The sequence below is a fragment of the Anopheles stephensi genome, chromosome 3 (genome assembly GCF_013141755.1).
Source record: "Anopheles stephensi strain Indian chromosome 3, UCI_ANSTEP_V1.0, whole genome shotgun sequence".
In the NCBI taxonomy this organism is placed as follows: Eukaryota; Metazoa; Arthropoda; class Insecta; order Diptera; family Culicidae; genus Anopheles; species Anopheles stephensi.
This window is the reverse complement of record NC_050203.1, coordinates 70209841-70232136: the sequence shown is the minus strand read 5'-3', so window position 1 is coordinate 70232136 and position 22296 is coordinate 70209841. Positions and strand designations below refer to the sequence as shown.

At 47.7% G+C, this 22296-nt stretch overlaps 2 protein-coding genes across 5 annotated transcripts; one reads left to right on the top strand and one right to left on the bottom strand.

The window, feature by feature from the left end:
- Nucleotides 1-1944: 1944 nt before the first annotated feature.
- On the bottom strand, nucleotides 1945-17437 carry LOC118512544. Of its 3 annotated transcripts, none has more exons than XM_036057118.1 (8): nucleotides 17126-17437; nucleotides 11912-12103; nucleotides 11641-11828; nucleotides 11466-11561; nucleotides 6771-6998; nucleotides 6497-6663; nucleotides 5977-6414; nucleotides 1945-5887 (listed from the first exon to the last, which is right to left on the bottom strand). In XM_036057118.1, the coding sequence occupies exons 2-8, from the start codon at nucleotides 12084-12086 to the stop codon at nucleotides 5623-5625; spliced, it is 1557 nt and encodes a 518-aa protein (XP_035913011.1). In that variant the 5' UTR covers nucleotides 12087-12103; nucleotides 17126-17437; the 3' UTR covers nucleotides 1945-5622. The 3 variants fall into 3 exon arrangements, with proteins under 3 accessions (XP_035913011.1, XP_035913012.1, XP_035913010.1); XM_036057119.1 differs by having other exon boundaries at nucleotides 16898-17408; XM_036057117.1 differs by having other exon boundaries at nucleotides 17145-17407.
- A 577-nt stretch (nucleotides 17438-18014) lies between these two features.
- LOC118512543 (mRNA-decapping enzyme 1B) lies at nucleotides 18015-21435 on the top strand. 2 transcript variants are annotated; one of them, XM_036057116.1, is made up of 2 exons: nucleotides 18015-19661; nucleotides 19881-21435. In XM_036057116.1, the coding sequence occupies exons 1-2, from the start codon at nucleotides 18500-18502 to the stop codon at nucleotides 20294-20296; spliced, it is 1578 nt and encodes a 525-aa protein (XP_035913009.1). In that variant the 5' UTR covers nucleotides 18015-18499; the 3' UTR covers nucleotides 20297-21435. The 2 variants fall into 2 exon arrangements, with proteins under 2 accessions (XP_035913009.1, XP_035913008.1); XM_036057115.1 differs by having other exon boundaries at nucleotides 18016-21435.
- Nucleotides 21436-22296: the final 861 nt, after the last annotated feature.

Sequence of the window (22296 nt, the reverse complement as noted above, 5' to 3'; positions counted from 1 at the left end):
CAACATCAAGCGGCTGGACGGTTTCCCTGCGAAGCTGGTAGGGCTGTTATGGGTTTACTATGGACGGTGTGCAGTGCAAGGTGAGAGTGTCGAACATGTTGTCGGTATCGTTAGAATCTCATCGGGAGCTGCGGCAAATGGACGAACTCTCCGGTTTACAATTCCTTGGCTTCGGACGATCGGACGGACATCTGCGGCGGTGTGCGAGGTGATAGAGCCCGACTACAACGCACGAAATACGCCATATATCGCACACTGATACGGCCAGTCCAGTCCACTGCGGGCATGAGTCCTGGACTATGTTGGCGGAGGACACCCATGCACTCGCCATTTCCGAGCGACGTATACTACGGACTATCTTTGGCGTACGATAAAGGGAGAATTTTGGAGAAGGAAAATGTACCACGAGCTAGCTGAACTGTTTGACGATGCAGACATCCTGACGGTTGCCACAGCCGGAAGGATACGTGGGTTTGGGCAAAAAACCTACCAGGAAGGTGCTCAGCGAGCTCGTTGGCTTGATCAAGTGGAGTCAGACCTGAGGGAGATCGGATGCAGCCAGGGGGTGGAGGATGGGAACGTGTCCAAACTGGAAACGAATTGGAAACAAGGCCATGACTTTAGGACATGCTCCATAGGAGAAGGCCATGAAAAAAGAAGAAGAATGCTGGTAACGGTCGGATGTTGGACGTCTAAAGGAAAGACCACCTTCTAAACTCTAAAAACTCTAATTCAAAAAAGGATGACCAGCGAGAACAAGCCTCAAGGGACGATTTTCATCCGATAGCCTGCGCGCCTGACTTTGGCAATCTTTTAAGTCGACCAGACCCAGCCACGAACATCGCACCGAGTATGGCGCAGCAATGGGGGCGTTTAAAAAGCGCCTGATGGCGATTCTAGTAAACATCCGCTGTATCATATCCAATCTAGCGTAGTCCAATACAGCACGGCAATACAATGCCTTCAAGCAGAGCAGATCGCGGACCTCAGACGCCATTCGGGTGATGAGGCCCAACAGTTTGTAGGTCCGCCCGAGAACTGGAAGTCTGAAGACGAGAGCACATCAAGATAGAACTTGACATCGTCGGCATACAACAGACATCCTTTGGGAGGGAAAGACCTGATGCAGTCTAAGATGAAAAGAGAGAACAATAAAGGACTTAAGATGCTACCCTGAGGAACCGCTTGACTTGCCTACGAAAGGATCAGTACACCGTCAACCCTTGCCCTTTAAGTGAGGTTCTTCAGAAAGGAACAGAGCCATAGAAGCAGTGGACCATCGAAAGCTTAAGCGTTTAAGCTTATCCAAAAAGCAGTCTATGAGTCCGTGTAAATGACGTCGACCTGACTACCAGCAATCAAGTGCGGAAACACATCAAGCATTAGAGACATAAGATTCGACATGGTTAAAACCATGCTGGGAAGAAAGGATAACCGGATGAGGACTTTACACGTAGCACATCACCCATCATCTTCTCTGTCTATATGGACGTCCATCAAACAAAGGCTTCAGCGGGCTGGGACGTTCGGTGCCACTCTCATGACATGACCAGCACTTCCCCGGAGGCTGGCGAGACTTATGTGCTGTAAGATCCCCGTACAGCTCGTGCATAAAGGGCTTCTAAGCATCGTCCTCTCGAACGCGGCTAAGAGGGTTACATCAGTTTCGGACAGAGCCCATGTCTCCAAGGGCGTATGTTAGTACTGGCGTATGTTAGATAGGTCTATAGTTTGAAATTATACGATAATGACGTCCTTGCTCATCATGACCCTAGTAATGAGCCTAGTGAAGGTCCAGACGTCTGGAGCTGGAATTGATTGTAATTGTTGGGTAATTGTTGCCACATTACCTGGACGTTTCTTCCCAATTGTGACCTTCCGGAATTCAGTGTTCGGACTGGCGATATCGCACCGTAGCATTCATCTAACATTTGTGCTCTCTTCGCTTCACAGTTTGATCATTTCATTTCAGTTTATATTATTTTAATATTTCACTCGTTTGCATCCATTTACAGTGTGACAGTGTTCATCCAAATTTGAAGATACTGCAATCTCGCTAGAGTACAACGTTTGTTCAGCTTGCTTTTTGTCGGTTTTGTTTGTTTGTTTGCTTGTTTTTCCACTATTATACACTACAATTACTAGAGCAAAAAGTACTTATTTTCACATGTGTGTTCGTGAGTATGTTGATGTGTTGTGATCAAATTTGAAGTGCCATTCGAAGGTAGGCTATAGAGCCGGCTGTGGAAGCCTACCAGGGAGACCAGACTGTGTTGTGTTGTGTTTCGATGATGAATGGTTGATGATGATTGATGATGACTGATGATGGTTCTTATGTGTTGCTGTTACTATTTTGTTTTGTTTCTAAAGATATATTTTCTCCTATATTCTCCTTTGTGTTTTATCTTCCTCTCGCACTCGTTTAATTCTTTTAGCCTTTGAGGCTGTTTGTTATCATTTTTTTTTAATGCACACACACACATGTTTGTTTTGTTTTTCTTTTTGTTTCGTTTTGTTTTTTTCCTCCCACCAATTTCACTTCCAATCTAAAACATGTATTTTTCTTCTCTCTTCTCCTTTGTATTGCTTCACTTGTCAAATGCTTTAGCCGCTTCATGTTTATGCGGGTTTTTGCTTTCTCTTTTCTTCCTTTCGCCCTTGCATATTGTTCAAGAAAATACATATTTGTTTTGAACATCTTTAATATAAATTCTGTCAGTGCTTTTCTGTTAGGTTTAGAGTTTTTCATTTTTTGGTTTACTTCAGTGTTACATTGCCTTCAGTTTTCTTACTTTCTTTTCTCCCTTTTTTCTTCCTCCTGGATTTTTGCCAACTCATTTCGCTCGCTGTTTCGAATTCAAAATACACACACACACACACACTTTTTTGTTTTTCTTTTTGAAAGCGAATCGAAATGAAACACTTCTCAATTGACACTTTTTTGCAGGTAAATCGGTTACAGGATTATTACATCTTACAGAAAAGAGAGTATAATGGAGGGTAAATAATATAGCGCTTACAATAGAGTTAGGAAGGATGAAGCAGGGAAATGGGAAAAACAGTAAACACAGTTGTGTAACGGATGTGTAGGGAAAAGAGAATTTCATTTTTGCCCGCATCCACCGCGACCAAAGTCTTTGTGGCGCACACCCCCGTTCTTCTCACTAAATCAATCACCTCAATGTTTTAAATTCTGTAAACTAAATACTTATCTGTTGTTTTTTTCTTTTTTTTTTGTGCTAATCAGTTCAGCTAGGTACGCTCTGCTAAGTTTTGGGGGTAGTTTTCGATCACTCTCGTGCGCCATTTTTTGTCACGTCACACTTAGATAGCTCCTTCACTTACACTACCCTCCCGCTGCTAATGATGATGAACGTCTCGTACTCGGGAGTGTGTTGAGATCTTACAAACACGTGTGTACTAGTGATGTGCAAATTGAGTCAGAATGAGTGAGTGAGTCAAATCTTAGCAATGAATTAGATGATTTAAATCATCACGCCGAGTTACTGCCACTCATTTGTAATTTCACTCTCCGTGCCGACTAACCACTCACTCACTTGCGTTTTAACTCACTCTCGCTATGCATTACACTCACTCGCGAATTAAAGATTGCTCTCTGGCAAATTAAAACACGAGGCCAACATGATTGCAGTAAGTACAATTTACGTTTCAGATAAACATAATGATAAAGCGAGCGAATTAAAACAGTACTGATTACGCAGGGCTAACTACTTTGCTTATGGGGGTAAAATCAAGTCACAGAAAGCCAAAAATATGGCAGGCCGAGACGAGACCTCTCGAGGTTGTAGTGCCAAGGAAGAAGAAGAAGATTGTGTCAAAACGAGGTAAGTGAGTTTAAAACGTAGTAAGTGAGCCGACTAGCCGAGCACGGAGAGTTAAATCATTGCTCGAGATTTAACTCTTGAAGAGTGAGTATAAGATTCAATTCTAACTCATTCACGTTACGGAGAGGCTATTCCCATCACTAGTGTGTGTAGGTGTCCAATCAATCCTGCTCCCGTTTTTGGTAGCCAGTGCCACTCTCTAGCTTTCATCTAGCGTTTGGGGGTAGGGAATTGATCTACTTACTAACAGCGATGCGATTTAGTGACTTCATGTTAGGTTTCGCTAGACAGTCTGCAGAATTCATTTCTCACACAACCCTCTTCTCGCTCGATGTAAAACAACGCTACTTATTTTACAGTAGGAAAGCAGGAGCTTTCCCACAATTTCGAACTAAAAACCGAATTGTAAAAGAAGCGGATCAACTAAAGCAGGAAAACGTATAATACGGTAAATATGAAATGGTTATAGGATCTAATGATATCACTAGTTTAGTATTCGCCAGTCCTAAGCACGGTCAAGGAGCTTCCACGGCTCTTGGCTTTCAAAGCGTCAACGGATCATGCATCGATAAAATAAAATGATTTCGAATCACCAACATAAATTCCATCACTAACCCATCAGTAACAGAATTCCTTGAATTGTCCTCCAAAATGTGTTCACCACGTGGGACGCCACGTTTCACCAATGCATGCTTGATCCTGTTTGGCTCCATATTCCTACGATCGTCTCTCAGTACTCTCTGCCCTTCTGGCTAAGTATCTTTTCCCCTCATACACACCACCATATGTAACTCCGGGCGTACTACGATCACTGTTCAAACTATACACTTACAGGAAACTTAATTGCTACTACTGTTGCTTACTTATCTGTTTAACCAGCTTTTTCGGTCGGTTTTAAAACTACGTTCACGCATAACTCAATATCACTTGCTGCATATACAATGTAAAATAGAAAAATTCAAACAAACTACACACACACGCACACACGCATTCGTATTAGAGTAATTGGGGTGTAAGAAAACTGTGGAAAATCCATCTGTTGAACATCGCTCACATCTACACACGAAACAGTGGGACAGGAAGAGAGAGAGAGAGGCGCTTATTTTGTGTGTGTGTCCCCCATTCCAGGTCTGGAGCTTTTGCTTGATTGCGATTATTTTAGATGATTTGAAACATTCACAGGATTCTGTCTGCTGTTCATTAAAGCCAATACCAAACAAATTTACAATCGAAATCGAAAGCTCCAAACTCGCGGAGGACACGCGACAGACAGGGGGGTTCGCTAATATCTCGTCCTACGAACGTGATTTCGTAGCTGTAAGGATCGGTAGGTTCGTGTGCTTGTATGGAGAAGGATAAAGGATTCCCGGATGGTTAAATATGTATATATGTAAATATATATATAGATATTGCTGAGTAAGGGGTTCTGCAGATGCAGTAAATATGTTGTGTCCTCCCGTGCTTGCTCTCCCCTGTACAAAAGGGGAGCTAAAACGTTAAATGAATCCTATCCTCTCTCTCTCTCTCCCTCTCTCTCGCGCCTTTCTACCTAATCATCTTAGGGAGGTTTTCATGTGGTGTGTGTGTGTCTCGTTCAACGACATACGAAAGGATCTACCAACCCAAAATACCGCTAATTTGCTAAGCGCCTCGGGCGCGCAACGCACTCAATCACGTGTTTTCGCTTAACATCCTAACGCACGAAAAAGCCCCAAAAATGTTCGACATACAATTCAAACCCCAAAAGGGGAAGAGGGTGCAAGCACGCCCGCCCTCCTTAAGTTTGCAGATCGTTCACCGAGGTGACGATGTAGATCGAGCTCACCTTTGCCCGCTGGATCGCGGTGACCGTGTTTTCGCCGAGCATTTTAAACAGTATGTAGCCGATGATGATCGCGAACCCGGCGACCAGGACGCGCACGAACGAGTCTTCGTTCAGCTGGATGATCACCCAAGCGCCCGCACCGGTGATGCACATCAGCGTCACGATGATGATCGTTTTCGCCCAGTGCTGGATCGTGAAACCCTTCTCCCAATCGAGCCTGCAAACAAAGCGGGCAGAACAAGAAAAGAAAACAAACCGTGTCATCAGCAAACAATCCGCACGCGCGCCCACCCCCCTCCCACCTACCTGTTCGATCGCTCGATTTCGTAGGGCGAGTCACACACTTTGCACTTGAGCACCGCGTCACTGTTGGCACAGCTGTCCACCAGCCAGCGGCGCAAACACTCGTGATGCACCGAGCTCACGTCACCGATGCACTTGCACGGTTGGATCAGCGGTTCCGGCTTCTCCGTGTCGTAACAGATCCAGCAATCTTTCTTCGCCAAAAACGATTGTCCCTCTTCCGCGGTGGTCGATGGTTCGGCCGGTGCTTCGGCCGTTCCCGCCGCACACGAGCTGCCCGCAACCGGATCGATTTGGCGCGTGAGCAGCTTGCGCGGGTTCAAGATCCACAGCTGCTCCGGTGCCATCGAGTTCCAGAGGCAGCACGGGAACCAGAGCGCAACGCCGACCTCCGCCAGCCGGAATACGATGTCGTGCCAGTTGCGTGAGTATACCGGTACCCTGGAAAGCGAGTAGATAGAAACGTTACAATGCCTTGCTGATCCTGCTGAAATGGTTGGCGTTGCCAACTCGGGACACTTACTTCTTCTTCCAGAAGTCGCCCAGTGTTTCCGAGGTGAGAAACCCGACGATCACTATCATCATGATCGCCTGGCTGAGCAAACCGAAGCGCGATTGGTGCAGCTGGGAAGCGTTCACATTTTCGCTGTTCGGCACTACGCCAAAGTCATAGACGAAGCCACCGCGCACCTGGGCAATAGAAGAGAGAGAGAGAGAGAGAGAGCAAATGGTTGTGAATCGTATCCAGCATTGATCGTCAACTGATTCACGATCGAAACCACTATCTTCGAACTTACCTTGAAAAACACCTCCACACCGTAGATGAGGAAAAAGATGACCACGATCAGCAGCAGCACCGCGTAGCATCCGTTAAAGAAGGACGTGCTGCGCCCGGTGAACAGATGCGAGTACGCAATCTCCGCCAGAAACAGGCTGTACGGCAGCAGATTAAACGCCAGAAAGCCGAGGAAGCTTTTCGACAGGAACTGCGACCGTTCCCAGCGGATGCCTTGCAGGTGGAAGATCTACGATTGGAAGGAACGAAGCAGAGAGACGATTGATGAACCGCTGGACAATTGACTGTGTGATGGTGCCGGTGGGTTCTTGAAGACTAGCATCTCAATTCCGCGCAATGGTTGGATTGGCAGTCTGGCAAGGGTGCGCTGTGTGCGCTTAGCTAATTTGGATAGAGCTTTTTCAATTAGCACTTCCATCCATGTCCGCCCCGTTTGCACGCCTGCTCTTCCAAGCCGGTGCAAAATCTTCGCCATCATCACGTCAAGGACAGACCCAGCACAATAAAGAAAGCATTATTACCTGCCGCAAATGGTTGCCCCTGCCTATTCGCTCTCTGTACGCTACACTTATTAATGCGAATATTCACAAGACACACGCACGCACACACTGTCCATTTGTGGCGGACAGACCAGCAAACCTATATCCGGTGCGGCCAACTCCCATTCCCCTACAAGAGGGATTTCAACTGAATCTACGGCACACTGGCACGTACCAGACGGCACAAGCGGCGGTAGAACTATCTTGCGAACCGAATGCGACTGCGCCTCCCTGCCGGAGACTACTGAAAGGAAGCTTGGTTGAATAATGCCACCGGACAACACTAATAATGTGCGACATACACGTAAAGCCGCTTTGGCCGGTACTTACAAATATCTACCGGTTATCATCAAACTCATTGGACATTTGAAAATAAGGGGACAGTTAAAAGCTCGTCCCATATTCTCAAGTACACTGTTTTGCTCTAGATGCTTCACAACTATCCCCGTCCCATTCCATCCACTGGGCATCCACTTTAGGGCTATAAAACGACGCCACTCGTTGTACTTGTTGCGGCTGAAATAGACAGGAACGAAACCAACCCAAACACGCGAGTTGTTCATCTGTGGTTCGTGATTTTACGGGGCTTACCGGCGGAACAGTTTGTCCGTAGTAAAATGCATCTTTTACTGCCGTATTGATAGGACGGCCGGCTCTCATCTGTTACGTTGCGAGGGCGATTGGCGAATGGGTATATTAGCAAGCTTAAACAGACACTTCGGGGCCGTCTGATAAAGATCGTACTTGTGTGTACTTTAGTAAAGTGCCCTGAAGGAAGTACTGGGTGACCCAATTACACCGCCTAGAAACATCAATTGAACCTGCTCCATTTTTTTCCCCGTGAACCTGTTTCACGATTGCTCACGTGTTGATGCAGCGGGAGCGCCACACTGTACTTTGGTCTGTGGTAGCTCCCCTAAAGCCGCTAACTATCCCAAAGATGGAGCTGCAGGCCAGCTTATTGGAAGTGCGAATGCTGATTGCGATGGAGCATCCGTTTCGCGCCAAGATATGGAGGAGTGCTTTGGACGGATAGCACGGTGGAACTGTGCTGGATGGATACAGGTGGATCCGAGGAACTACAAACCGTTCGTCCAGTGCACAAAAAGGGAGACAAATCCTGTGCCTGTAATTACCGCGGCATCACATCGCTTCGGGCCTGCGCTAAGGTTTTCGAGCTTGTTGTGTACGAACACCCCTTCTCGCTGCTGCCTCGAACTACCTCAGCACTACTGAACACGGATTCATCCCCAAGCGCTCAACCACCACAGACTTGGTTCAATTTGTCAGCCTATGCCACAGGACCATCGACTTCGGCTCCCGCGGTGGACGCGGTATATACGGACATCAAAGTTGCCTTTGATAGTGTCCCGCATTCCTTGCTACTCGCCAAGCTCTAGGTGTTGGGTACGCCCGTCCAATTGCTGACTTGGATGCGTTTGTATCTCGCCGGCCGATCGTACCGCGTGAAAATGGGACTCCATTTGTCGCGTTGTTTTCCTGCTTCTTCAGGGGTGCATAATGCGAAGCTATTCCTGTCGATCCAAGACCGGTCCAACCAACTCCGCCTTCAAGCTACACTCTGTTCATTCCAATGCTGGTGTTCAGAGAACGGTCTTGAATTGTGTGTTGAGAAGTGTGTTGTCGTAACGTTCACGAGAAAGCGCTGTCCTCTGGTGTACGACTACACATTAAACGGTTCTGCTATTGTCCGCAAATGCTGTGTTAGGGATTTAGGAGTACTCCTCGATGTGATTCTGAGCTTCCACGAACAGCTCGAACACGTCGTCACCAAGGGCAACCAGCTGCTAGGCTTGCTCAAGCAACTTACTCGCGACTTCACGGACCCGGTCTCCATCAAGCCGCTCTACTGCTCCTTGGTTGCTCCTGGAGTATGCCTCCATTGTATGGTGGCCATCTGCTGCTCGGCCCCTAGCCCGTTTGGAATCCGTCCAGCGCAAATTCACCCGGTTTGCATTGCGCTGCTGGAGGGTCCAAATGGACTACGACGCTCGCTGTGCGCTTTTGGGTATCGAGTCGCTGAACCAGCGCACTGGATGCCCAGACTAACTGCAACGCCCAGAGACTATTTGTTGCGAGACTTTTGGACTACCGGATCGACTCCCCAACACTACTCTCTGGGCTCAACTTATACGTTTCAACCAGGCCGCTTCACCCAAGGACGCTGCTTGACGTAGAGGATCTCCGAACCTTGTTTTGGTACCTTTGATCACTTTCTCCGTATGTGCCGTGAATATAATTATATCAGTAATCGTCACCAACCGGACATGTCACGCGCTGCGCTTTTAAATTGTATTTGATATCCGTCCGTCCTTATAACTGTTAAGTGTATTAGCTAACTTAGCTAAGTCTTAGTGTCTTGAATTATAATGACAATAAACAATTAGAACCCGTTCGTCGCTAACCGAGTGGCGGAAATACAGGGTACCCACTCACGCCAACCCGCCGGATGAGACGGCGCGAAATGGAAGGGACGGACAAATTTCGGCTGGGATGGCATTTGGTTCCAGGGTCCACAGCGTTTCTACTGCTGAATGTAACATTGTGGCCAGCGAAGGGACAGGACTTCGCTACTACTCCAGAGGATACGGCGATACGGCAGGTTCATCTTCATCCTGAGAAGGTGAACTGTGGACTCCTTCCTCTCAACGCTTCAACCGCGTAGAGAGAATGCCTCGGACATCGGCTTGGGTCATCAGGTATGTCTCGACAAACCTTAATAGAACGATGGAGTCCAGGCATGTAGGGCGGACCCCAGGCAAAATATGGATGAGGAAACGAGATGCCCCACAGTATCGAAGGACAGCCCTATCTACGGCCTTTCGTCCCTAAGCGGATGAATTCACAGTCTTGCGGATGAGGAGTCTTGCATTTGAATGGCTTCCGAACTGTCCTATCCTTCTGCAAGGACCCGTCCCGTCGTACTATCGCGTGACTCACGGATCACGCTTTTGTTGGTGGATTGGTTTCACCGACCGTCGATTTCGACACGCCAGCAACGAAACCGTGGTGAACGAACTAAGGCACTACTACCAGATTCCCAAGATGAGACGGTTAGTTGAGAAGGTGGCCCGATGCGGCGTGTTCTGCATGATCACGTCGTTCCCTACCGCAGATACACAGAATGGCGCCACTACCGGAACAGGCACACGGTTTACGGGACACGTGAGAGCATTCACATATGTGGGAGTGGATTACTTTGGTCCTCTTTTTGGTTCGCAGAGGCAGGGCCACAGAAAAGCGTTCGGTAGTCCCGTTTCACTTATCCAACCATTAAAGTCATTCATTTGGATGTCGTTAGCAGTCTCTCTAAAGATTCCTTTAGTATGGCGATTAGACGATTTGTGGAAAGAAGGGGCACCCCAGTCAAGTTCTTCAGTGATAACCGAACCAATTTCGTGGGCGCTAGTTAACAGCTCAAGAGGGACATCGACGCGTGCAATGAAGCCCTGGCCACAACCTTCACGAACGCGAATGCTCATGGTGGGACATGGGTGCGGTATTGGAGTGCATGGTGCGTTCGGTGAAGGCAGCTATCGGTACGGTAACGGAGCTCCTTCACGTACCTTCCGCTGGACTCGGCGAATCAGGAAGCCATTACTCCCAACCTTGATGGGTAGCTCGTCGGGCATTGCACAACGACCATCGACGTCAACAAAGTATTGCAGGCAGGACTCCGAAGGAAAGAATACCTTCCGATGTTCCGGCGCGACAATCCAAGTAGTTCGAGCCAGTAAGGGGACTCAGTGACCGGTAAACGCAAGCAGAGCGCATCCGACGGCGTACGAACGGGAGCCTGCTACTAAGTCGAGGAGTAGTGTGCGTGTCCAGGCAGTAGTGCTACTGGCGCACCTTTGTAGTATTTTCTTTTCGTCCCTCTTTCCCCCTACTATCTTATTCGTAGCAGTAAGCTAAACAACTTCATCTTCTCTGCACTATCTTTTTTCAAACCAAAACGTAAGACGTCAGAGCAAGATGGTTACGTTCTAGTAAGAAGCACTCGCTTTGACGTCATTGTGCCTACAAGCGATCAATCCTCTTTTATTCGAGCATTATAAATGAGTATTGCCGTACTGCAATACGACCGTCGAGGTGAAAGAATAAATATGATGTCATTTATATTTCGTTTCACTTACCTCGGCCCACAGGCACACCACGAGCGAGGCGCAGGTCATGACGAGCGGATAGTACAGGGACATCAGATACGACACCCATGCCGGTTGTAATGTTTCCTGTGGGGAATGGTGCAAACGAAAAGGACAAAGGTTTAGCATTCGGAAAGGGGGGAAGGACTGGGGCTTAGCGACTAACCGGCGTGGTAAAGTAAGCGCCACGCAGCACGGCCGCCACAAAGACGAAGAAGTACAGCAGCTTCTGGGTCGTTAGCCGGCAGGCGGCCAAAAAGCTGGGCTGCTTCAGCCGCTGGTACTCCGCGATGATGCATATCATCAGCTGCACCAGCGAGACAAAGCCGACAAAGTAGAATACGGCCGAAATACCTTGCGAAGAAAAGAAAGAAATGGATTATTATTTGGTGTAAGTGAAAGCAGTGTGAGCAGGCAGCTCCGGCGACCCAACTTACCGGCATGGTAGGGCAGATTAAACCCGGAACACTCTTCGCCACTGTAGCGAATTTCGCACAGACACGTACCGTTCAGACAGTCGCCCCGGCCCGAGCATTGTGCCACCGACTCAGGCGAGGTCTCTCCTATCGGGATAGAGGAGCACCCCATTAGGCGTTCGAACCGTGATACCATACTATTACATTAGAAATCTGCAACGGGAGAGAACGCGGTAGCGGGAGAAAGCGATCATTAAACGAAATAGAGACCTTTCTTATTGCGATGGGTTGGAGAACAACAGGTAAACATGACTTCTTTCTACGCAATAATGTTTACGCCCGTTGGTCCCAGCCTGTGAGGGGTCGGAGATGTGTTGCGTGGTGCTATTTTCGTTGTCACACAAGGTCGTGCTAGTTGAACGATCCTCTTTACCCGATGCGGTGTGTTAGGGCAGTTGTCTGGGAGAGTGTCGAAATGTTTCCCCCAACATCAAGCAACCAATAGGCTTTAATAAAACCTTAATTGAACTGATGCGGTTCTAGCAGGTTCTAGCGGTCGTGTAAATAGATATGTTTCATCTAGCGCTACGGGATACAGTTAAGCAGGGTAAACATAAAGTCACCGCCGACGGAGGACCCTTTCGCGCGTCTAACCTTTACAGCAATTTAATAATAGATGATGGGCCACAGTACTGCAGTACGAACGACGACGACGACGACTGGCAAACTGGTAGGGTCATAACAGGGAGTCGAACAGCGCGATATCGAAGCCATAAGCCGCGAGTGGTCCGCACGTGCGGAATCGATTCATCGCCACCAACTACACCACGTGCAGCTAGCCGGGAAAGTGCTAACGAGGCACAAAAGCTAGTGCGGCTTCAATTAAACGAACAACTGACACGTTTAACGTAGCAAAAATTTTATAAAATATTCAACTTGATTAAATATAACTTAATTAATTGCATACGCTGTGCCGAAGAACTTACGTCCCTAACATGTCATCCGATCAATTTAATAACGGTGCACATTTAACCTTTTCCACTCCTTTTCCATCATGTGGTTCACGCAAATTGCATCTCCCTTTCGCTGCACGCAGAGCTGCGCAACATAGGCGGGTCCAATGGTGTAGGGGGAGCAGAGAAAAGTTAGCAATCGCCCACCCCTACCAGCAATTGCAACCCCCACCCATCCATCCATCCATCCATTCCAGTGCTGACCACTTGCTGACTTGCTTCAGTACTTCCTGCTTCGCGAGTGTGTGTGACTAATGGCGAAAAGAAACGCCACGGACGGGTACAATTGCACTCGGCTTCGCGGGTCACACTTAACGACTAGCCTACATTGTTTGTAGTGTTTTGCTGTTATCGTTCCGTTTCTTTTACGCAGCCTCGCACGTCAACTGTGAGTGCGGGTGTACTGGATTGCCCTCCCCCGTCCAGTGCGAGTATACATCCCTTCTTCAGGTGTGTCAAACTCGATCGCTTTCGTTGGAGTTTTGTAAAAAGAGGGTTTAAAAATTAAATTAGTCGCTTCCAAGAACTGAACCGAGTTTAGTTTGGTTTGTGTTGGATGTAAGGACAACTAACTTAGTAATGGCGGGTCAAGACCTTATGAGGTGTAAAACGACTTTAAAAAGAAATTACAAAAATGGATTTTTTTTATGTTCTTTAAGCTAGGATCTTGTCTATAAATAAAAAAACAGATGCCGGATGTGACATTCTGCTAGATCTATCAGCATCATTTGGATCTAAACATCGTCCCACGCCTAAGCCAGCCCCCCGGTAGTATGTGTTTGTACCGGAATCCTCAATCAATTTTCCATGTCTTGTGTTCGACACTTTCACCCAAACATCAGTCTGTTGGATCAAGTGCAGATACGATTTCACAGCAATAATAGCTGAGTTGAAAAAGTCCAACACGGATCCTGAATTAAAGAAGCCCAAATAATCATCCAGACTTTTAGCAATAGCCAATTCGGCTTTGAAAGCATCTTTTCACTAAAGAGAAACCCTCAAACTTTAAATGAGTACTAGATGCAGCAAATCGGCATTGCAACATATTCGGGATTGTTATAAAAAATCCCTAGTCGAAGCCATTCATATCTAAGAAGTAGTTAACAAGCTTTTGACCAGAGGAACAGTGCAATTTATCAATCACATCTCAATTGAAACACCTTTTTCCGATCATTCTGTAGTCAAGATAGAGAATCAACTGATTGTTAAGGCTTCAAACCTTAGCTGAAGACTCTATCTGATTCGGTGGAATGCTTTTTTAGCGTAGAATTCGATTAAAATTGAGATCACCATTTGATCTTTTTTTTTTAATTATAATCTTTCATTCTTCCTGACTCACAAAAAATCAGAAAAAACGCCTCTTATTACAGGCTTTATTGCTGTTTTAAGCATACAGTTAACTCGAGCTTTTCCTTTCAGGCTTATCATTTAATGTTTTTTGTTCGTTTATCCACCACATCCCGTCCAAGCTTGGTAATTGCTTGATAAGAAGATTAGAGCATGATAACAAGGTGCACATTTAGTTTTTTGCATTAAATTTAACAAAATCAAGCATTACGATATGTTCAGTTTAGAATGTAGTTCACAGTACAGGTACGTACAAGGCTGCCTTACCCAGGTTTTCATGGAAAAACCAACGTTGTCCGCTTTTGAGCTCATTCGTCTCGTTGCATGCAACGAGATAGAGAACGCGCGGTGTGACCAAATAGAGCCAGCTCGTTGGCATTGACTTCAATCGACTGTTACTGCTTGAAAGATGTTCAGTAGCAGGTCAAACCTTAGCAATTGCTACGGTTCATTAGAAATCTTTCAATCACCTTAAGTCGTTAAGAAAAGAGTAGTATTGCTATCGCAAAGCTTCTGATAGCAAATAAGAAGGAGTTCTTCCATGTTTGACACTCCTGGTGTACCTATTTTGCGTATCGTACACGGCTGAACGCAAGGTGTCAACCTCGTGCAGGCAACAACAAGGCTGCCATTAAACGGTTAATGGTCAACAGAAATTGCAATGCTACCGTGGAAACCGACAGTCTGTTGGTAATTATTGTGCTACGGTTCGTTATGGAGGCAGTTAAAATAAATAAATAAAAAACACACACACGCACTCTCTGTCGCTTTCAACGGTTATCAGAGTGCATATGGAACAGTAAAAAATGCAACCCACACCAAGTTCATTGACCAGAATCATAGTTTTTTTTGTGACACATCCTGCTAACCAACAAATCAAAAACAGCCCACAATACTAACTAATAGATTTAGAATAAAAGTTGAACAATGTACTAATTTTTGTAACAAATTGCTCTTTCCACGAACAGGGACTGATCTACTTAGATAAACCTAAAACCTAATAAACTCCACCGTATCTCACCGCCCAATGCGCAGATAAAGCACAGATAAACATAATTTCCGCAATATCATTCCAACTTTAACTGCTAGCACGAGCAGCAGCAGCAGCAGCAGCAACAGCAATCCCCATATCTGTGTCCCGCACCAAACGATGATCACAGTTTGGCCGATGATTACCTCTGGAATGTTCACCATATAGGCACGATAAAAATAAACCATTCCCTCGGAACCGCGGTCAGCCTCCCCCACATCGGTTGTTGACGGGGGTGACCTAACCGTTCCGTTCTGATGAGGTTCATTCCCAGTAAAAAAAAAAGATCTACGGTCCCGATTGTGATTTGCATTTGTATATGTTGATCATCGCTTCTGCGAATTCTAGTTGAATATTCTTGAGAATGGGAAATGATTCAGAGACGTATGACAGACAACCCTTCGCGGTCCCTTTCGGTAGGTTTTTTTTCGCTGTCGAAAGGGAGTAAAATTAAAATTGATCGCATTGCTGCAATTGCGCATCGGGTGTGTGCAAGCTAGATGACGCGAGGTGTTAGGTTTAAATTGCTCCAAACCCGGTGATCGTCGCGTATATCACGTGAGGGGGGATGTTCTGAAGGGGGTAGCTCCAAGGGTTTGTGTGTGTGTGTGTGTGTGTGTGTGTGTGGTTACGGGAGGTAATAAACAATAAAACATATTACTCTGCGGGCACGGTTTACCCCGTTCGCGCTCCCTCATTTGCGCACACACAAACATACAGCCTCCTATGTGATCAACAAAGGGGTGGATTTTTGAGCCGAACCACCCCCCAAAGCGGCGGTTGCTACGACACCTTCACCTTCACCGACTGTTGCTGCGTTTGGAGTTGGGTTTTCTCCCTTTACCCCGCACCGCGCCTGTCCGTCATTTGTCATCGTGACGGTCTAATCTGTTTTTGGTTTTGGTCGGCTGCAAGGAACACGCACACACAAACGCGCGTGTCCATATCCACAGCTTACACACATCGTCCGTCGTTCGAGTGGACGGACGTACGTGGATTGCATATCAAATCGAGGGTATATCAATTCTACTCTTGCCGGGCGGCCATTAATCGTGTGGTTCGTGCTTTTCGTGGGTTCAAAATACGTCGGGCTTCCAAGGCGCCGGAAGTAGAGTTTGTACGGAAGTTCATCTCATCAACGTCACCAAATATCCACCAGCCAATGTGTGTACCATACACGCCTGGCAACAGTTTTTACCCCTTGGCACACCTAAAAGCTGATGATGCAAAATTTATTAATTATCATTTAGCAAGTGGAACGGTGTGCTGGCTCAACACTTTCCCTTCCAAATACGAACTATTAATAGAGCTATACTTTTAACCTTTTAGCTTATTCCCATTTGCAAAAATCGCACAATCATTGTGCAAAGTTCAATCCTTCGAGCAAAAATCGAGTGTATCATCGCATCGACCTCCGCGATTGACCCCAAACACTGTACTCCCCGATACCCCCCCTGCTGCATCGATCCATTCACCCCAGTTCCAGCTTTGCACGCACATCCGTCAGCAGCACACATTTTCACTGATAATCGAACCCCACAGAACAGCACCGCAAGCGATGTGGGGTGTGGGGGGGGAGGATTATGGAAATCCTATCCTCCTTCACCAACCACCTACCAGTGTTGGGTTGAGTTTGGTTTCACAGAACAGCATTAACCACCAGACTGGCAGAAGCTATCAAATGCACTCGTATTTTCTTCCACTGGCGAATTTTCCTCAGACACAGACTGGGACTGTGAATTCGACTTTTCACATCCTCTTTGTACCCCCACTGAAAAGCGCATACACACACACGCACACACACACAGTTTCCCCTTTTGAACAATCTCACAAAACAATACACACCGTGCAAATAGGAACACACCGTCATACAACAGAACTGGCCTTCACTGCTGCATTTTCCAACACCTTTTTCACGATGCCACGAATGAACGATGATTCACGACTTATCGGCAGTAGTTGCGCTTTTCACACACACGCACGGTGAAGGGCAAATTTTCAAAACAACCAAAATCGACCAGCAAACTACGGCACCACTGCACGGAGCTAACTTTCGTCAGCAGCCCTTTTTTCTTTATGCTGTGTTTTCTTTGTGTGCGCGGATATTACGCACACCAGCGGATGTTCGGGGCTTTTGCTACGAATACGTATGGGGGATGTCTGTTCTCCGTTGCGGATGAGTTGAGCGTTTGCGTGAGCGTTGGTAAATTGCGTAGCGCTTACCTGCAGCAAGGCATACGCTCGCAGATGGGTGAGAACTAAACCCGGTGGTATACACAACTTTCGGGTAGTTTCATTTTGTTGACAGCTGACGAACAGTCCAGTGGTGCCAGTTTTTTTAAACTTTTTTTCGTCTATTTGCCATTAAAAAAAGGGAAAATCTCGTATTATGTTCGAGGTATTTTTTCTTCTATAGCATCGGAACCTCAAAAGGGGAACTATTTTCGGTCTCTTCGATTTAGTTTGACCCGCAGCTAGGCTGCACATGTTAAATACGAATGACCAAGTCCCTCCATGTTAGCCTTAGTTCTCCTCGTTATTGCCATCCAGTTTGTACAAGAGTATTTTTCAAGCTTTTTTGTTTGAATGATATGAAATTCCGTTCTCTCCTAGCGTAATTTTCAAATTGTTTATACAATATGCCACCTGGGCAATAGTCCCTGTTCACTCGAGTTGCCAAATTGAAACTGTCAAACGTGATTGCAAACGCGCTCGCTCTCTCTCTCTCACTCACTCGTTCACTCTCGCACTACCGTTGACGTTGACACAACTAGCGAAAAAAAACGCAAACGAAACGCGTACGAAAGAGAAGCACGAGCTTGAGTTTGTTGGAAAATCAAACCGAGAGCAGAATCCCAAGCTGACATACCCCTAGGTACTTGGTGCGCACGGAACAAACGGTGGTGAGAAGAAACAGAAAAACATTAAAAAACTGCCCAACAAAAAGGAAATAATCGCTGCAGAAGCGGGCTGCCATAGATTTCCTTCCCCGGACGGCACAAAACGCAAAGTGGGAGAGAGCAGGGAAGGAGCGTTTTCCGTCCTGTCGCTGTGCGCCCCAAAGCGGAGCAAGGTGTCCCTTCATACAGACATATACGCACGCACATACACAAACGCGCATACCCTCCGTGTGACCACCGCTCGCCGTGTGACACGCGTTTGTTTGCATTCGGTTGTACGGACGGAGGCCAGCAAGCAACCAGGAGCCGCGTTAGAACGATGGCCGATCAGACAGAGCTGCGGATGAATCTGGTGGCGATCAAGCGGGTCGACCCGTACGCAAAGGACATCGTCAACTCGTCCGCACACGTCGCGCTGTACGTGTTTAACAATGCCGAGAACGAGTGGGAAAAGACGGACATCGAGGGCGCCCTGTTCATCTACAGCCGCTTCGCCGAACCGTACCACAGCATTTTCATCAACAATCGGCTCAACACCAACTCGCTGGTGGAACCGATCCGCGGCCAGATCGAGCTGCAGTCGAAGCCACCGTTTCTGCTGTACCGGAACGAGCGGTCCCGGATCAGAGGCTTCTGGTTTTACAACAACTCCGAGTGTGATCGCATCGGTGAGGTCATACAGAAGCTTGTGACGGATTGCGGTGATGGTGGTGGCGGTGGACCACCGATGAACGGCGGCGGCGGCGGTGGTGGTGAACCGGCACCGTCTGGCATCTATCCCGGTGCGGGTATGATGAATGGTTCTGGCGGTGCGCCGGAAAACGAAAGCAACAATGTGGACATATTCACGATGCTCACGAAAGCGCAGGAGGATTTCCAAAACAATGCGACCGTCCCGCCTAGCGCGCCGAAAACGATGGAGCAACTTCCGGTGATGAACCATCACTTGGTGATGATGGCCAACCATCCTGGGGCGGGTATAGCGATCCCGCAGCAACAGCATCCACACCATCAGCAGCAACAACAGCAACAGCAGCAGCCAATTACGAACCAGAATGCGCCGCGCAGTGTGGTCAACTTTTTCGCCGCGGCAAAACAGCCGGCCGCTTCGGAGGTGCCACTGTTCAAAACGCTTGCCCCGGTGCACACGCTCGAGCAGATTGAGAAGCAGCATCGTGCCACCACGCCCCAGAAGGAACACCCGAACACCGGTAAGGTGACGCCGGACGTGAGCGAGCTCGAGAATAGCTTCAAGCGGATGGGCATTCCAATCGTGACCGGTGGTGGTGGGAGCAACGGGCCACAGACACCGTCGGCCGGGATGCCCGAGCTCGGCACCTCACCGCTGGCAACGTTTATCAGTGCTGCCAATCTGTCCGCGGCGATGCGCGCCAACCATCATCAGCCGGTCGTACCGAAGACGAAGCTGATCGAAATCAGCGAACTAGAATCCCGACAAAGCGCTCAGCAACAGCAGCAGCAACAGCAAACGCCACTACACGAGCTGCTGAAGAAATCGGATCCGATCGGTGGAAACGGGACGACGGGTGGTGCAACGGTCGTGAAACCGGCCCTCATGCCACCAACCATGTTTAAACCGACGGCGTCGCCCGCTGCGACGCAGGAAGCGCTAAGCAGCCTACTGCTCGGTGCCAGCGGCACTGCGAACCTGAACTCACCAGCCGGTGGTGGTGCAACCAAGCAGCAGCAGCAGCAGCAGGGCAACGGCCAAGGAACACCGGGAGGCCAATCGAAAGCGGGCAGTACACAGGGCAGTACAACGCTAGTCGGTTCCACGGGCAAGCAACGATCGACGGGCAGTAGTAAGCAGCGGGATGGTGCGTCCACTGTGGTCACTCCACCGAAAGCCGGTGCCCCCGGGACGGCAACCTCGAACAAGATGTACGATATACTGTCCGACGCTAAGACGAACAGCAGCAACAGTAACCTGATCAACAACAACAGCAGCGGCACGGCTGCCACCGGTGGCGTGGAACCGCTCACGCAAAACCAGCTCATCCAGGCCGTCAGCTACCTGATGAAGCACGATCCGGACTTTGTGCGGAAGCTGCACGAGGCGTACGTCAAATCCTTCACCGAAATGATATCCAACTAGAGTGGCCGGGCCTGCTGGTTTTGGGTGTGCGTGCGTGTGCGTCCGTGGCGTGTAGGCGCCGCCCTCGGAATATCCCCGACGTGTCTTTCCGCTTCATTATTACGCCTAGCCCGAGGGGGGGGGAACTCTATTCTAGTTGCTAAATTGTTAAGGATCAAAGATAGACAGCAGAACGGACACCAGGCTACTAGATCACGAGCAGAAGGGAGAAAGAGAGCGCTGGCGAGAGAGAGAAAAAGAGAGAGTGATAGAGGGGGATTTTTATTACGTTGCTTTAGATTCAATTTTTTTTCTATCCCATTAGATTTGTTTGCATATTTCATTTGGACTCATTTAATTGTATAAATACCTGTTGTCCCTTCTTTCCAAAATAACCATCGATAAGGAAACCCCAAATTCGCTATTTGTTAGAATTAATAAGAATTATGTTTGATTTGACAGTGTGTGAGAGAGAGAGAGAGAGTAAGAGAGAACCTAAAGCCCTTTAAAGTTAGTCTACTTTAGCATTAAAACCATTAACCGATCCTCGTTACGCTGTCGCCGTGTGGTAAGCTTTTATGGGGTTTTTTTTAAGCTTTCATTCCGGCCACTTCCGGAGCGTATGTAAGTGTCCGTTTTAAATGTATTACAAAAAGGAAGACATGCGAAATGAAATTTGAACTAGCCCAGACAGATTAGAGTGTAGTTTAGTTTAGCAGCTGTACATTAGAAAATCTTTGGAAATTGGAATCATTTTCATGAACCGTTCCCCTCCGCTTTCTTCTCTTATCTCTCCTACGACCTCTCCTCCGCGGAAGCTCAGAAAGCACACACAAACACTACAGCAGCATCAGGGAGTAAAGGTTCAGGCAGCGAATATCCCGTCGATCCCCCGAATCACACCATATAGAGCGTACTCCTCTAAGTTCGCAATCATGATTGTTCTATCCCGGTTTTGCCAGGAAGCTCGTAAAAGTTAGTTGACCGTTAGACCCTCAGGACGATCGAAAGCTGGCGGGGCAAGCAAGAGGGGCCCGGTGGTTTTTATGTAAACACTTCAGCAAACACGATTCGTTACAAATATAAATATATATACATGTATTCGGGGGGGGTACAGAGCGTGTAACCGCAAGCTGGCCACAAACAAACGCACACACACACACGTGTTATGATGGTCTCTTATCTGCAATATGCGTGGCATTTGATGACGTTGCCTTGCCGTTTGTTTTCCCTCCGGACTGCACCGTGTATCCTGATTGATCGGAAAATGTATGAGGACTTGGCAATTTGGATCCTGTAACAGAGCGATCACCGCATACCGATTCCGAATCTATCCATTAAAAGTGGGCGAGAGAGCAATGGTCTGGACTGGACTCAACTAAACCAGCCCCAGCAGCTGGATGTTTAACACCAAAATCGCCAGACTCTCCTTCGAATGTTCCTCTGTCCAACGTACCTGCGCAGCGATCAAATAGCTTCACATACGAAAAGACCATTTGGAAGACAAGATCCTTGGGACAAAATGTTCCTAGGGTAGGTGGGATATCTGAGACGCCTCTTGAATTAGGAGGGCATTTGATAACTGAAGCCACTTCGGCCTCTTTGTATTGGTATCGTAGATGATGTCCTTTTCAGTATGAGGACCTCATCGACCACTAGGTATATTGAAGGTGCAAGGTCACTCGGAGAAAACCAAAGATTTATGTCTCGACAAGTATCCTTTGACGAGGCGATCTTCTACAGGGAGATCAGACATCTCGGACGACCTGGTACCTTTGTACGTCAAGAACATTCGGTTCGGCTAAGTCTCCTGAACAACAACAACGACCTCTTAAGGTCATGCCTGCCATTTCTGGCTTACTTGACCCTATTGATACCGCATTAGTGGGATAGTCAGTCCTCACTACGAGGGGACGGTCCGGATGGGATTTGAATCCCGGTCAGGTGCCTCTGTCGCATCTACCACCACTAGTTTGGTAGTTAAGTTTGCCTTCCCAGATCCTTAGTGAATCGGCTACTCG